Source organism: Oncorhynchus nerka, linkage group LG22 (assembly GCF_034236695.1).
Source record: "Oncorhynchus nerka isolate Pitt River linkage group LG22, Oner_Uvic_2.0, whole genome shotgun sequence".
In the NCBI taxonomy this organism is placed as follows: Eukaryota; Metazoa; Chordata; class Actinopteri; order Salmoniformes; family Salmonidae; genus Oncorhynchus; species Oncorhynchus nerka.
The window spans coordinates 70,459,897-70,477,375 of record NC_088417.1 but is presented as its reverse complement, the minus strand read 5'-3'; the positions used below and the strand labels follow the sequence as shown (position 1 = coordinate 70,477,375).

Genomic DNA, 17,479 nt, shown 5'->3' with positions numbered 1-17,479 from the left:
TTGTCTGTTCACACTGCTATGTTTTATCTTGGCCAGGTCACAGTTGCAAATGAGAACTTGTTCTCAACTAGCCTACCTGGTTAAATAAAGGTGAAATAAAAAAAATATTTTAAAAAACATGTTAAAAGTGTTATAGAATATAAATGTGACCGATCGCCTCGATTCGGTCTTATGTAGCAGAATTTGAAATAGTGTTTTCTTACACTGGATAAAAGTAGAGACTAAGAGCTAAAAAATGGTAAAACACACTGCAGTTGGAGAACAATGGGAAAGTAATTATTCTTTTAAAAATAGCCCTTGAATGTTTTGGTATACCTTCTGGAGAATCCAAAAAATGGCCCTTGAATGTTTTGGTATGCCTCCTGGAGAATCCATTCAGCATCGTTAACCCTTAGCTCCACCCATCTCTTTAACGATTCACATGTGAGGCCATTTGCTAAACAGAGTGAATAGTTTAGTAAACAACCAAAGATTTCAAGACTAAAAGTATTAGCCTACAATAAGGAAAACTCAACGTAAAAAAACCAACACTTGATCTAGTCCTTGGCCTATATCCTAATCTGACTTTGGTGCAGGTCATGTTGTTCTTCACATTACCGTCTCTGGTAAACACAGGATATCAAACAAAATAAAAAGTTGATTTGTCACATGCACCGGATACAGAAGGTGTAAACAGTACAGTGAAATGGTTACTTGCATAGTAACAATATCAAAAACAGAAAGTGTCCAGATGAAAATCTTTTATAAATATTTTTGAATTATTAGATTACGCTTACCTGACACACTTGTCGAAATTGATGGGTCATGTGAAATAAATGCTATAACCACTCCCCAGCCACATCTAGTTAAGTGGATGAGTCACTATTCTCTAGACTTGTACACATGTTCATGAAATACAATAGATGGCCGTAATTGTCATAGCTGTAATATAAATCTGCAGGTAGCTAAAGCTAACCAACCAGGTTCAATGTTAGCTACAGTAGCTAACATTAGGCTACAACGAAGAATGGAAATAGTTTGATTGAATAATATTACTACATAGATCATACACGTAATGTTAGCTAGCGAGCCAGCAAGCTAACACTCGCTAGCTAGCTAACAGTACGCTTTAAGTTGCAATTAAAACAACTTTCTGACAAAATTAGAAACGTATAATATCTGAAAATATAGCTAGACTCTTACCCGTGTACATTAATGAATTCCGTTTTTTGTAGCTACATCTTGTTAGGCCAGCGTTGTGTCAAGTCACTCCAGTTCACACTGACCATGGCAGGTGCAGAAAGTAGCAAATCACTTTTTCCAACTAATCTGTCGATAGCGCCTGCTAAATTCAGGGCATCAATGTTGTTGAGAAAAGTAGCTAAACCTTTGTAGTTCTCGATGGCTAACGTTATATATTTAAAAAACGGCGCGGTATAAAGGACTATCAACACATACTGAGCAACTCACGTTATAAACAGAAGCATACTACATGGCAGACCAATCCAAACTCATCTCCTGGCATATCCAGCCCATCCATTATTATTATTATAAGCCAATCATGGCTAGTGGGAAGGTTCCTGACTTTTTCCAAGGCTAAACCAACTAGGCTCGTCATTTAGCAATTGTATTTGTATTTACGGATGGAATACAAGTTTGTTATTAAGGAACTTGAACGTTCACTTGTTCCAGAAGGCATTTCTGCCCCCCCCAAAAAAAATTGATAAAAAATGTTTATGTTCAAATGACTCTCCTGTGAAGTAGTGACGTGTGACATATACCTAATTTCCTGAAACGAGTCACAAATGTCTTCTTCTTGTCTGTTGTTTGTTCACCAGTGGGAGTGTGCATGGTTCGTCATCTTGTGCAGCACCTTCTCCCTGCTCCTCTTCTGGGCTTACTTCTGGTTGGAGGCCCACAATGACTACAACCAATTCAACTGGTGAGTGGGGCAGTTTGTCCTTACCAGAGTGACTGTGAGCTGTTTGTACCATTGTTTCTGTCCTTCAGAAGCACTCTCTTTTGAGCAGTTTTAAATTAGTAATTGAATGTGTGCATATTTCAATATCTCCTAGAAGGGCTTGTCTGTTTCATCCTCTTCTTGTCAAGGCACTGGTTCACCTTCCCCACCCGTTGTCTCATCCTCAGGTTACTATACAACCGTTCTGGGGAATGGAAGGACGGGACTGTCCCCATTCTGGCAACCACCGCAGTTGGCTTTAGTTACATTACATTTTTAATGGTGAGTGAGTTATCCATGTTTGGTTATATGCTTATACACACAGTAAAGCACATGTTGCTGCAGCAGCTTTCAGTATGATCTAACCTGATTGTGGCTCTGTTCGTTTCCAGATTTTAGCACTTTGTCATATTTCACTGGGACAGCAGCTGAACCTCTACTGGATCCACAAGGTAGGCTTCCAAATGAACTCTGACCTACGGAAATAAATACCGTATTACTATTAGCCCTGCATAGGAATGTGTAGGACAAATCAAACTGTTATTATGTTTTTTAACTCAGGTTGGTGTGTTGGCTGCCTTGATCACCACTGTCAGTGGCGTGGTCTCCATCGATGACGTCTGGGGGGACGAATGGGACATCATCCTCATATCTCTACAGGTCTACATCTCTATTTGTCTCCATTTCTCTATGGGTCTTTTTTAGATGTTTGTGTGTAAACAAGGTTATAAAACTCCTGTCTTCCTGTGTTGTAATTCAGTCCACAGGGCCTTTCCTGCACATAGGAGCTCTGGCTGCCGTCACAGTGCTGGGCTGGCTAGTTGCTGAACAAGTGGTCCGTGCAGAGAGAACCAGTAAGTGTTGTGTTGGCTTAGGATTGGCTTTCACTGTAACTCTGACCAATAATACCAATATTGTACATATTACATTACATCATAATTAATATCATTGTAAACCATTATAACCATTAAGATGTTTGATAACGAACAATAACTGCAGCAGCATTCAGAAATTTGTGAGACCTAATGTCCTCACTCTGTGGTCTTCCTCCTTCCCAGAGTTCCACATGATATTGCTGCTGGTTTACCTGAGTGTCCTGCTCGCCCTCTACATGGCTCCCCTTGCCATCTCCTCACCCTGCATCATGGACAAGAACAGCCTCAAATCACGACCTGACGTCATTGGTCGACGGGGAGCGCCAATGGTAAGGCAATGGCTCTACTCTCTAGCCTCTTCATGTAGATCATTAATTATTAAATATGTATAAGCGATAATGGTGGCTGGAGTTCACAATCACATTCAATTTGAGAGCTGTTCTGCTTCAGGGTAATGAATGTACTGAATGTCTTGGAGCCCCAATAAAGAGCCCCATTAGCGAACACTATTTACTTGCTGGACAATGAAACAGTTCATTGGATAGGTGGAGTTCACAATCAGGTTCAAACAGGTCTGCTTTGTGACATGCACTGACTGTGCTGCCTTGACCTGGTAATGAGTGCAGGCCAAATAGGGCCAGACAAACAGCATTTGTCCAGTCAGTGTATAACCTAGAATCTATTGACGAACCGGTAATAATTATTTTTTAGTTTAAGCTAAAGATATATTTTTGCATAGGCTGTGTTTCAATCCACCGAAACCACCTATGTCACCCTTCCACATCTGCGGTGGAAAGTGGCAGAGCTACAACGCTGTTTGTCAGACAAGGAGACATCCCGAAAACTGGTCTTCTCACAAAAACGTATTAGCATGCAAACGGTTTGGCCTACAAACTAATACAAACCACTCTATAGAAAGGGGAGACTCTCACAAACACAATGTTCTCTATTTTGACCCCTCAAAAGTGTCACGGGACTCGTCTAAAGGTAACCCATACAAATTAAAATAAGTATGGAGGTAGTTTTGTGAAAAGGGGCTAAACATGTGTAAAAAAAAATACACAAATATTTCCTGACATATAGATATAGGACAGACACTTCAATACCTTATTTTTTGTGATTTATTTTTGGACTGTCTTTTTTGTGATTCAAGAATGTGTTATTCAATTTGTTTCTATGGGCTATAGTATTTTATTAAAGGCCAAATTCTATATATTATCAAACATGTGTATATATATTTTTTAGACCTAAAGTGGTCCTAAAATTGTAGATCAAATAGCTAAAGGATCCATTGTATGACCTTCTTAAAACAATTCCATATGTCGCCCCCCTCCCCCAACGGAGTAGCAGTAGGTTCATTGATCGAGAGCACATTTGTTAGGATTGTAGATGTTTGGTTTGTTTTCTACTGTTGGTAGGGAACACAATAAACTGTCCTGTCCCGAAGCAGCTGGGTAAGTAAACATTGTTCCAGACCACTTGCTTTAAACAAATACACACTCACACTGTAGCCCAGACACACACTCTGCCTGTCTACCTGCCTTCAAATCACAAACACACACTCCACAAACACAAAAACACAAACACACACTTTCAGCCCGTCAGGGCTTGCCTCTATTGACTCCTGCTATGGGTAATATGGTAGCTGTCTGTGGAAGGAGACAGGAGACCAGTGCCTGAAAGCTGCTTCCCAAAGGACAAGATAGATTCATTATTCTGTCTTTCTATGAGCTTTATTCTACAAACTCAGACAAGGACCTCTTCCCTCTGGAGAAATCAAAGGATCAATATATTCAGAAGTGGATTAGTATGTCTAACATTGTACGGCTGTAGTAGGTTTGAGTTGTGGTGTAGATACCTGTCTCTTTCACAGAGAGCGAGGATTTATTTAATTGAAATGATGATGTCAGAGGTGTACTGCTGTAAATGCCTCTCTGTTTAAGTAAACGTGCCTCTCTGACATCCACTTGCTAGAAAGATCAATGGCTTTTGTACAGGTCTCACCAACCGCACCATTTGTACAACGTTTAAAAAGCTTCTGATAAAAGATAACTCCCGCACATACAATTACCTCTTTTGCTGACCTTTTACCTATTTATTAAAATAGTGAAATAATAATGCCACCCACCACTAGATCAAATGACCACCATCAGATTCTAACAACCCATAATAACCCATTATACCTCTCTAAGGCTGTCTCTCTGTCTGTGTCCTGTGCTGTAGCTGGCTCCAGAGAACACCCTGATGTCCTTCAACAAGGCTCTGCAGCAGGGGGTTAGCTCCTTGGAGGCCGACGTCACCGTCAGGTAACCAACCATACTCGACCAGCCAATAACCTTACCCCACCCCACCCTACCACCTCAATGTTTGGAGCAATGAGTTCTTTACAGTAGACTGGGAACTAATCAATAGCAACAATCTCAGGGTTTAAATGGTTATAGAGCAAATCTAAAGAGCCCCATTCTGTCACTGCCTTTGATATAGTCAACATGTTTTAAGACCATTTTAATCTCACATCCATTCATTTTCAATGCATTATAGGCCTTTTATTACAGGCTCTTTTTTTCCCTTACATTGCCACAGAAACATACAGTGCCTTGCGAAAGTATTCGGCCCCCTTGAACTTTGCGACCTTTTGCCACATTTCAGGCTTCAAACGTAAAGATATAAAACTGTATTTTTTTGTGAAGAATCAACAACAAGTGGGACACAATCATGAAGTGGAATGACATTTATTGGATATTTCAAACTTTTTTAACAAATCAAAAACTGAAAAATTGGGCGTGCAAAATTATTCAGCCCCTTTACTTTCAGTGCAGCAAACTCTCTCCAGAAGTTCAGTGAGGATCTCTGAATGATCCAATGTTGACCTAAATGACTAATGATGATAAATACAATCCACCTGTGTGTAATCAAGTCTCCGTATAAATGCACCTGCACTGTGATAGTCTCAGAGGTCCGTTAAAAGCGCAGAGAGCATCATGAAGAACAAGGAACACACCAGGCAGGTCCGAGATACTGTTGTGAAGAAGTTTAAAGCTGGATTTGGATACAAAAAGATTACCCAAGCTTTAAACATCCCAAGGAGCACTGTGCAAGCGATAATATTGAAAGGGAAGTAGTATCAGACCACTGCAAATCTACCAAGACCTGGCCGTCCCTCTAAACTTTCAGCTCATACAAGGAGAAGACTGATCAGAGATGCAGCCAAGAGGCCCATGATCACTCTGGATGAACTGCAGAGATCTACAGCTGAGGTGGGAGACTCTGTCCATAGGACAACAATCAAGTCGTATATTGCACAAATCTGGCCTTTATGGAAGAGTGGCAAGAAGAAAGCCATTTCTTAAAGATATCCATAAAAAGTGTAGTTTAAAGTTTGCCACAAGCCACCTGGGAGACACACCAAACATGTGGAAGAAGGTGCTCTGGTCAGATGAAACCAAAATTGAACTTTTTGGCAACAATGCAAAACGTTATGTTTGGCGTAAAGCAACACAGCTCATCACCCTGAACACACCATCCCCACTGTCAAACATGGTGGTGGCAGCATCATGGTTTGGGCCTGCTTTTCTTCAGCAGGGACAGGGAAGATGGTTCAAATTGATGGGAAGATGGATGGAGCCAAATACAGGACCATTCTGGAAGAAAACCTGATGGAGTCTGCAAAAGACCTGAGACTGGGACGGAGATTTGTCTTCCAACAAGACAATGATCCAAAACATAAAGCAAAATCTACAATGGAATGGTTCAAAAATAAACATATCCAGGTGTTAGAATGGCCAAGTCAAAGTCCAGACCTGAATCCAATCGAGAATCTGTGGAAAGAACTGAAAACTGCTGTTCACAAATGCTCTCCATCCAACCTCACTGAGCTCGAGCTGTTTTGCAAGGAGGAATGGGAAAAAATGTCAGTCTCTCGATGTGCAAAACTGATAGAGACATACCCCAAGCGACTTACAGCTGTAATCGCAGCAAAAGGTGGCGCTACAAAGTATTAACTTAAGGGGGCTGAATAATTTTGCACGCCCAATTTTTCAGTTTTTGATTTGTTAAAAAGGTTTGAAATATCCAATAAATGTCGTTCCACTTCATGATTGTGTCCCACTTGTTGTTGATTCTTCACATCTTCATATCTTTATGTTTGAAGCCTGAAATGTGGCAAAAGGTCACAAAGTTCAAGGGGGCCGAATACTTTCGCAAGGCACTGTATTCTTTATTTATGAAAGCAGTGACATAAGTGTGAATGACATATGTTGCTGGTTCAGTGATGTAAATCTGTGGTCCCACCTCTCCCCTCCAGTCTGGACGGGGTGCCTTTCCTGATGCGAGACCGCACCTTGAAACGGACCACTGACATTGCCAAGGTCTTTCCAGACAGGCAGCACGAGGACGCCTCTCTCTTCAACTGGACAGAGATTCGCTCTCTAAATGCGGGGCAGTGGTTTTTGGAGGTACCTTTCTCTCTCTCCTTCTCTCTCTCTCTCTCTCTCTCTCTCTCTCTCTCTCTCTCTCTCTCTCTCTCTCTCTCAGTATCTATGACACTCTCTTTCTCCTTGTATTGCTTTTTTTCTTTGTCTCTCCCTTCTCTAGTCTCCCTCTCCCTACACCGAGACAATTTTAGAATGTATCTTTTTTTGCATCACCTCATAAAATAAATACCCTCTCTGTCTCTCCAGAACGACCCCTTCTGGACTGTTGAGTCTCTGACAGGGAGGGACCGGAACCGGATACGGAACCTGACAGTGTGTAGCCTGGTAGAGATGTTGCGTCTGGCTGCCAGGGCCAACCGGTCAGCCCTGTTGTATCTCCGCAGACCTCCCCCAGAACACCCACACTACAAGACCTGGATCATGGACACCCTGTGGGCCGTCCAGAGGTCTGGGATATCACAGAAGAGAGTGAGAAGGACTCTGTTTATGGGTCTCACTGAATCCTTATTAGTAATATTGGTAGAAAAGTGTGAATCAAAAAGCAGGTCCAGTCTCTTACCCTGTGTCTTGTGCCCTATTGCTCTTTAGGTGACGTGGACCCCGGACACAGACAGGGGCCGTGTCAGGGGGCTGCAGCAGACCTCCTTGGAGAAGCTGTCAGTGGAGGAGCTCAGACACAGAGGCATCAGCAGCCTCACCCTGCGCTACTCACAGGCCAGCAACAAGGACATTCAGTAAGACATACCTACTGTTACTCTCAAACACTAACCCTAACCCTTCACATGCTGTGATCTTCCACAATCTTAACCGGACATGCCCCAAGAATCTTATCTGGTAGGTCCACAAATGTTATCTAAATCCCTAACCTCACCCTGTATTACTCACAGGCCAGCATTTCCAATAACTATTTGTCTTTGTAGGGACTTCTTGGCAAACAACATGAGTGTGACGGTGTACCCGGTGAATGAGCCGTGGCTTTACTCAGTGCTGTGGTGCAGCGGGGTGTCTTCTGTCTCCTCTGACACCCCTCAGGTCCTCCGCAAGGTGCCTTACCCCATCTGGCTTATGGTAAGCAGCTCCGCCTTTTCTTTATTTTTACTGTTTTCTACGTTGATGAAGGGGGAAAAAATATTTGATCCATTTTAGAATATAGCTGTAATGTAATAAAATTTTCTACATTGCAAAATAATAGTGAAGACATCAAAACTATGAAATAACATATATGGAATCATGTAGTAACCAAAAAAGTGTTAAACAAATCAAAATATATTTGAGATTTGAGATTCTTCAAAGTAGCCACCCTTCGCCTTGATTCTTTTGGCTATAACCTGATTTCATATGTGTTATTTCATAGTTTTGATGTCTTCACTATTATTTTGCAATGTAGAAAATGTTGTTACATTACAGTTATATTCTAAAATTGGTTAAATCTTTTTTTCCCCCTCATCAATCTACACACTACCCCATAATTACAAAGCCGAAAACAGGTTTTTAGACATTTTTGCAAATGTATTAAAAATAATAAAATTTAAAAAAAATGTATTTACATAACTTTTCAGACCCTTTGCTTTGAGACTCGAAATTGTGCTCAGGTGCATCATGTTTCCATTGATCATCCTCAAGATGTTTCTGCAACTTGATTGGAGTCCACCTTTGGTAAATTCAATTGTTTGGACATGATTTGTAAAGGCACACACCTGTCTATATAAGGTCCCACGGTTGACAGTGCATGTCAGAGCAAAAATCAAGCCATGAGGTCGAAGGAATTGTCCGTAGAGCTCTGAGACAAGATTGTATCGAGGCACAGATCTGGAGAAGTGTACCAAAAAAAATCCCCAAGAACACCTTGGCCTCCATCATTCTTAAATGGAAGAAGTTTGGAACCATCAATAAACTTCGTAGAGCTAACTGCCTGACCAAACTGAGCAATCGGGAGAGAAGAGCCTTGGTCAGGGAGGTGACCAAGAACCCGATGGTCACTCTGACAGAGCTCCAGAGTTCCTCTGTGGAGATGGGAGAACCTTCCAGAAGGACAACCATCTCTGCAGCACTCCACCAATCAGGCCTTTATGGTAAAGGGGCCACTCCTCAGTAAAAGGCACATGATATCCCACTTGGAGTTTGCCAAGAGGCACCTAACCGACTATCAGGCCAAGATAAACAAGGTTCTCTGGCCTGAATGCCAAGCATCACGTCTGGAGGAAACCTGGCACCATCCCTACAGTGAAGCATGGTGGTGGCAGAATCAAGCTGTGGGGATGCTTTTCAGCGGCAGGGACTAGGAGACTATGGTATTACAGAATTGGTCAGGGACTGGTTGAAAATATGAGTGAGGACACTTGCCAGTAGGTCAGTGCATGCTCAGAGTACACATCCTGGTAATCCATTTGGCCCTGCGGCCTTGTGAAAGTTTACCTGTTTAAAGATCTTACTCACATCGGCTATTGAGAGCGTGATCAAACAGTCGTCCGGAACAGATGATGCTCTCATGCATGCTTCAGTGTTGCTTGCCTCGAAGCAAGCATAGCAATTATTTAGCTTGTCTGGTAGACTCGCTTCACTGGGCAGCTTGCGACTGTACTTCCCTAATAGTTTGCAAGCCCTGCAACACCCGACGAGTGTTGGAGCCGGTGTTGTACTATTCAAACATAGTCCTGTATTCACGCTTTGCCTGTTTGATGGTTCGTCAGAGGGCATAGGGGGATTTCTTATAAGCGTCCCAATTAGAGTCCCACTCCTTGAAAGAGGCGGCTCTAAATCAAATCAAATCAAATTTTATTTGTCACATACACATGGTTAGCAGATGTTAATGCGAGTGTAGCGAAATGCTTGTGCTTCTAGTTCCGACAATGCAGTGATAACCAACAAGTAATCTAACTAACAATTCCAAAACTACTGTCTTATACACAGTGTAAGGGGATAAAGAATATGTACATAAGGATATATGAATGAGTGATGGTACAGAGCAGCATACAGTAGATGGTATCGAGTACAGTATATACATATGAGATGAGTATGTAGACAATGTAAACAAAGTGGCATAGTTAAAGTGGCTAGTGATACATGTATTACATAAGGATGCAGTCGATGATGTAGAGTACAGGATATACGTATGCATATGAGATGAATAATGTAGGGTAAGTAACATTATATAAGGTAGCATTGTTTAAAGTGGCTAGTGATATATTTACATCATTTCCCATCAATTCCCATTATTAAAGTGGCTGGAGTTGGGTCAGTGTCAATGGCAGTGTGTTGGCAACAACCACTCAATGTTAGTGGTGGCTGTTTAACAGTCTGATGGCCTTGAGATAGAAGCTGTTTTTCAGTCTCTCGGTCCCAGCTTTGATGCACCTGTACTGACCTCGCCTTCTGGATGATAGCGGGGTGAACAGGCAGTGGTTCGGGTGGTTGATGTCCTTGATGATCTTTATGGCCTTCCTGTAACATCGGGTGGTGTAGGTGTCCTGGAGGGCAGGTAGTTTGCCCCCGGTGATGCGTTGTGCAGACCTCACTACCCTCTGGAGAGCCTTACGGTTGAGGGCGGAGCAGTTGCCGTACCAGGCGGTGATACAGCCCGCCAGGATGCTCTCGATTGTGCATCTGTAGAAGTTTGTGAGTGCTTTTGGTGACAAGCCGAATTTCTTCAGCCTCCTGAGGTTGAAGAGGCGCTGCTGCGCCTTCTTCACGACGCTGTCAGTGTGAGTGGACCAATTCAGTTTGTCTGTGATGTGTATGCCGAGGAACTTAAAACTTGCTACCCTCTCCACTACTGTTCCATCGATGTGGATAGGGGTGTTCCCTCTGCTGTTTCCTGAAGTCCACAATCATCTCCTTAGTTTTGTTGACGTTGAGTGTGAGGTTATTTTCCTGACACCACACTCCGAGGGCCCTCACCTCCTCCCTGTAGGCCGTCTCGTCGTTGTTGGTAATCAAGCCTACCACTGTTGTGTCGTCCGCAAACTTGATGATTGAGTTGGAGGCGTGCGTGGCCACGCAGTCGTGGGTGAACAGGGAGTACAGGAGAGGGCTCAGAACGCACCCTTGTGGGGCCCCCGTGTTGAGGATCAGCGGGGAGGAGATGTTGTTGCCTACCCTCACCACCTGGGGGCGGCCCGTCAGGAAGTCCAGTACCCAGTTGCACAGGGCGGGGTCGAGACCCAGGGTCTCGAGCTTGATGACGAGCTTGGAGGGTACTATGGTGTTGAATGCCGAGCTGTAGTCGATGAACAGCATTCTCACATAGGTATTCCTCTTGTCCAGGTGGGTTAGGGCAGTGTGCAGTGTGGTTGAGATTGCATCGTCTGTGGACCTATTTGGGCGGTAAGCAAATTGGAGTGGGTCTAGGGTGTCAGGTAGGGTGGAGGTGATATGGTCCTTGACTAGTCTCTCAAAGCACTTCATGATGACGGAAGTGAGTGCTACGGGGCGGTAGTCGTTTAGCTCAGTTACCTTAGCTTTCTTGGGAACAGGAACAATGGTGGCCCTCTTGAAGCATGTGGGGACAGCAGACTGGTATAGGGATTGATTGAATATGTCCGTAAACACACCGGCCAGCTGGTCTGCGCATGCTCTAGAGGCGCGGCTGGGGATGCCGTCTGGGCCTGCAGCCTTGCGAGGGTTAACACGTTTAAATGTCTTACTCGCCTCGGCTGCAGTGAAGGAGAGACCGCATGTTTTCGTTGCAGGCCGTGTCAGTGGCACTGTATTGTCCTCAAAGTGGGCAAAAAAGTTATTTAGTCTGCCTGGGAGCAAGACATCCTGGTCCGTGACTGGGCTGGGTTTCTTCTTGTAGTCCGTGATTGACTGTAGACCCTGCCACATGCCTCTTGTGTCTGAGCCGTTGAATTGAGATTCTACTTTGTCTCTGTACTGACGCTTAGCTTGTTTAATAGCCTTGTGGAGGGAATAGCTGCACTGTTTGTATTCGGTCATGTTGCCAGACACCTTGCCCTGATTAAAAGCAGTGGTTCGCGCTTTCAGTTTCACGCGAATGCTGCCATCAATCCACGGTTTCTGGTTAGGGAATGTTTTTATCGTTGCTATGGGAACGACATCTTCAACGCACGTTCTAATGAACTCGCACACCGAATCAGCGTATTCGTCAATATTTTTATCTGACGCAATACGAAACATGTCCCAGTCCACGTGATGGAAGCAGTCTTGGAGTGTGGAGTCAGCTTGGTCTGACCAGTGTTGGACAGACCTCAGCGTGGGAGCCTCTTGTTTCAGTTTCTGCCTGTAGGCAGGGATCAACAAAATGGAGTCGTGGTCAGCTTTTCCGAAAGGGGGGCGGGGCAGGGCCTTATATGCGTCGCGGAAGTTAGAGTAACAGTGATCCAGGGTTTTACCACCCCTGGTTGCGCAATCGATATGCTGATTAAATTTAGGGAGTCTTGTTTTCAGATTAGCTTTGTTAAAATCCCCAGCTACAATGAATGCAGCCTCCGGATAAATGGTTTCCAGTTTGCAAAGAGTTAAATAAAGTACGCCCCCGCCACTCTTCTTACCAGAAAGATGTTTGTTTCTGTCGGCGCGATGCGTGGAGAAACCCGTTGGCTGCACCGCATCGGATAGCGTCTTCCCAGTAAGCCATGTTTCCGTGAAGCAGAGAACGTTGCAGTCTCTGATGTCCCTCTGGAATGCTACCCTTGCTCGGATTTCATCAACCTTGTTGTCAAGAGACTGGACATTGGCAAGAAGAATGCTGGGGAGTGGTGCGTGATGTGCCCTTGTCCTGAGTCTGACCAGAAGACCGCTACGTTTCCCTCTTTTTCGGAGTCGTTTCCTTGGGTCGCTGCATGCGATCCATTCCGTTGTCCTGTTTGTAAGGCAGAACACAGGATCCGCGTCGCGGAAAACATATTCTTGGTCGTACTGATGGTGAGTTGACGCTGATCTTATATTCAGTAGTTCTTCTCGACTGTATGTAATGAAACCTAAGATGACCTGGGGTACTAATGTAAGAAATAACACGTAAAAAAACAAAAAACTGCATAGTTTCCTAGGAACGCGAAGCGAGGCGGCCATCTCTGTCGGCGCCGGAAGTTATCAACAGCTCTACCCTTTAGCTCAGTGCAGATGTTGCCTGTAATCCATGGATTCTGGTTGGGGTATGTACATATGGTCACTGTGGGGATGACGTCATCGATGCACTTATTGATGAATCCAGTGACTGATGTGGTGTAACTTAAATGTAATGTAAATGTGTACTCCTCAATGCCATCGGAAGAATAAGAATCCAATAACATATTCCAGTATGTACTTGCAAAACAGTCTTGTAGCTTAGCATTTAACCAGCAGCATACCACCCTGCATACCACTGCTGGCTTGCTTCTGGAGCTAAGCAGGGTTTGTCCTGGTCAGTCCCTGGATGGGAGACCAGGTGCTGCTGGAAGTGGTGTTGGAGGGCCAGTAGGAGGCACTCTTTCCTCTGGTCTAAAAAAATATTCCAATACCCCAGGGCACTGCCCTGTGTAGGGTGCTGTCTTTTGGATGGGATGTTAAACAGGTGTCCTGACTCTCTGAGGTCATTAAATATCCCATGGCACTTGTTGTAAGAGTAGGGGTGTTAACCCTGGTGTCCTGGATAAATTCCCAATCTTGCCCTCAAACCATTACAGTCACCTAATAATCCCCAGTTTACAACTGGCTCATTCATCCCCTGTAACTATTCCCCAGGTTGTTGCTGTAGATGAGAATGTGTTCTCAGTAAACTTACCTGGTAAAATAACAGAGAAATTAAAAAAAATCTGTGTCATCTGACCACTTCCTTATTGAGCGAGTCACTGGTACTTCCTGCTTTAGTTTTTGCTTGTAAGCAGGAATCAGGAGTATATAGTTATGGTCAGATTTGTTAAATGGAGGGTGAGAGTGAGCTTTGTACGCATCTCTGTGTGTGGAGTAAAGGTGGCCTCGAGTTTTATTCCTCTGATTGCACATGTAACATGTTGGTAGAAATGAGGTAAAACAGATTTAAGTTTCCCTGCATTAATTAAAGTCCCTGGCCACTAGGAGTGCCGCCTCTGGATGATTATTTTCTTGTTTGCTTTTGGCCTTATTCAGCTCGTTGAGTGCATTCTTAGTGCCAGCATCAGCTTGTGCTGGTAAATAGACAGCTATGAAAAATATAGATGAAAACTCTCCTGGTAAATAGTGTGATCTACAGCTTATCATGAGATACTCTACCTCAGGTGAGCAAAACCTTGAGACTTCCTTAATATTAGATTTTGTGCACTAGCTGTTTTTTACAAATAGACACAGACCACCACCCCTTGTCTTAACGGAGGCAGCTGTTCTATCTTGTCGATGGACCGAAAACCCAGCCAGCTGTATGTTATTCATAACGTCATTCAGCCACGACTCGGTGAAACATAAGATATTACCGTTTTTTATGTCCCATTGGTAGGATAGTCTTGATCGGAGCTCATCCATTTTGTTGATGATGATGGTTGCACATTGGCTAATAGGACTGATGGTAGTACTCACTTGCTATCGGATCCTTACAAAGAACCCTGACCTACGTCCCCGATGTCTCTGTCTCTTATTCATGCCAATGACGGGGGTTTGGGCCTTGTCGGGTGTCTGAAATAAATCCTTTGCGTTCGACTTGTTAAAGAAAAAATCTTCGTCCAGTACGAGGTGAGTAATCGTTGTCCTGATATCCAGATGCTCTTTTCGTTGATAAGAGAAGGTGGAAGAAACATTATGTACAAAATAATTACAAATAACGTGCAAAAACACACACAATTGGTTAGGAGCCCGTAAAACAGCAGCCATCTCCTCCGGTGCCTTCGTTCAAGGTGAGGGTCATGTGAAAAAGTTTTTTACGTTGGGGAGGGGAGTGCATTTTTTTCATGACACCTTGTGTTGGACCAGCCCCTCCCCCCCAGTAAATTTAGATCTGTCCCTTATTAATGAGCAGTTTGCCTAATTGGGTAATGGAAACACTTCAACCACTTCATTTTTATTCAATACTGTTGGTTTTTGGTATGACATCATTACATCCAGCTGTTTTTTATCAACACATGATAGTTACATGGAAACACAGCCAAGCAGGCAATTGTTGTATCTATTTTCTATGCAAACTTTCTACATGTAAAAAATAAATCACTGGACAAGTTAATGGAAACATAGGTAGTGAGTGCAGCCTAATGAATCGCATTGGTTAAAGAGAGCCGTTCATTTGGCTCTCTAATTTGCATAGGCTACTGGTAGGCCTAGGCTTTTTGCCGATTGTCTGCAGATTATTTATTAAATAATTTGATGAAGATGGTGAATCACCACTGCAGGAACAATAGGTATTGGAGAGCCTCATTCTAGTCCAAATATGATCATTCAGGCCCTCACGGAATATAGGCATTAAAACAGAATTGAACAATTTTCAAATATGTATTGACCTTAGTAGTGAATCAACTAAATGTATTGAAAACGTATTAGTTTGCCCAAGTTTATCATAAGACATGAACAGAATGCATCAGTGATTTTGAATTTCCTGCAACGTTCTGAAGAAGCAACAAGAATACCACTCTGTGTAGATGTTAGCAATGATGCTAATGAAAACACTCTTCTGGTAGATGAAAGACTTTCCCAAAAAGCTTGTCAATTTAATGTTAACTACAAAGTAGCCTATGCTTACCTGGAAGGATTATATCATGATTATATGCATCATGTTTAAAATTCATTTGATTTTTCCCAGACTTCAAAATATGGTTTAAGCATTGTTGTGGATTTAGAGCATCCAATTTTGTGGTTTTTCTAATAAAAAAATAAAAACAGAAACCTGGAAAAACAAAACCTTTAATTTATTTTTCAATATAATTGTGAGCTATTTAATGAATTTTTCTGTTTTAATAAAATACAGAATTTTCAGACAAACATTGTGGCAATTAATATCTTGCAGTAAAACTGTAAATAAAACTAATCTCAAGAGATTCTATTACAACAAATTTTTCTAATCTGGGAGGTAAACTCAAAAAAGTATGGAATTCAGGCATTAGAATTTACCAGTCGCCACCAAAATAGAGCTCCTTCTGCAAAAAAATGTATGAGAGGCACTGAGATGTACTGTATGTTTGTGTGGTTATGCTTCCATCTAGTGGTGGAGGATGTTGGTTCTCATTGGCTGCCTTGTTGTTCCAGAGCCCAGATAAATACTGCTTGGTCTGGATCACCTCCGATCTAGTCTCCATCGCCATAGTTATAGGAATATTCATCTTTCAAAAGTAGGTACCCATTGTTTTATTGAGATTCTATTATCAAACTTGATTTCCTTCTCATTTCGCTATGAGCAGTTATATTTGCAGCATACTTTACACTGCATTAATACTATATGTCTGCTTCACTGTAAAAGTTTAACTGTTGTGTAGTTGTAGAGGTCTGAGTCTACTTTGATCTCTGTGATGAGCTTTGTGCTACATAGCCTTCTGCTTCTCAACTGACTCTTCTGCTCTTTCCCTTTCACTGCCCTGCCTTTCTGCTCTCTCGCGTTCTCTTTGTTGACTCTCTCATTCTTCTCCTCATCACTGTCTTTCCATTTCTCTCCTTCTCACTATCTCTCACTTGTTCCTTCCTCCTTCCTCTCTCTTTGCCTTGTTTGTCCTTTGTTCTTCCTGATCTGCATGCTACGTTTCTCTGCTGCACTCTGGCGTCTGTCAGCTATCATGTGATCAGGTAACTGAGGTGACTTCACTGGCTCATGTTGCTTCCTTGTTTTCTGTCTTATCTGTCTTCTATCCTTGAGCTTCTCGTGTGGCTCTAATGTTCATGAACTCAGTGAACACTATAGGTTTCATTTGTCTTAATGTATTCATCAATTATCAATGTTTTATCAATTCTAACAAGTAGAGGCTGCTGAAGGACAGCTCTTAATAATGGCTGGAATCTAGTCAATGGAACTGTATCAAACACGTCAAAAACATGGTTTCCATGTGGTTGATACCACTCCGTTGACTCCATTTCAGCCATTATTATGAGCTGCCCACCCCTCAGCAGCCTCCACTGATTCTAACGGTGTGTCTGACGGTGCTGTGCGTCTCTGTGCTGCACCAGGTGGAGGATGAGTGGCATGCAGAACTACAATCCAGAGCAGATCATGCTGAGTGCTGTGGCGCGCAGGCCCAGCCGGGATGTCAACATCATGAAGGAGAAGCTCATATTCTCAGGTACCAAAACACAGGAAAAGGGGGAAAAAATGGTGTTGCCAGCACCATGGTCGAACTAACCCACTTGAC

At 43.0% G+C, this 17,479-nt stretch overlaps 1 protein-coding gene across 2 annotated transcripts in view; it reads left to right on the top strand.

Annotated features, from left to right (window-relative positions):
• LOC115105580 (glycerophosphodiester phosphodiesterase domain-containing protein 5-like) overlaps positions 1-17,479 on the top strand; it is a 60,468-nt gene that overhangs the window by 38,883 nt on the left and 4,106 nt on the right. For both annotated transcript variants that reach the window (XM_065007351.1, XM_029627772.2), the window contains exons 3-15: positions 1,818-1,921; positions 2,128-2,221; positions 2,332-2,391; positions 2,501-2,599; positions 2,700-2,793; positions 2,998-3,143; positions 5,038-5,120; positions 7,118-7,268; positions 7,494-7,715; positions 7,836-7,981; positions 8,168-8,315; positions 16,389-16,471; positions 17,298-17,410. In XM_065007351.1, the coding sequence (XP_064863423.1) occupies positions 1,818-1,921; positions 2,128-2,221; positions 2,332-2,391; positions 2,501-2,599; positions 2,700-2,793; positions 2,998-3,143; positions 5,038-5,120; positions 7,118-7,268; positions 7,494-7,715; positions 7,836-7,981; positions 8,168-8,315; positions 16,389-16,471; positions 17,298-17,410 (1,543 nt within the window). The remainder of the gene's footprint in view (positions 1-1,817; positions 1,922-2,127; positions 2,222-2,331; positions 2,392-2,500; positions 2,600-2,699; positions 2,794-2,997; positions 3,144-5,037; positions 5,121-7,117; positions 7,269-7,493; positions 7,716-7,835; positions 7,982-8,167; positions 8,316-16,388; positions 16,472-17,297; positions 17,411-17,479) is intronic.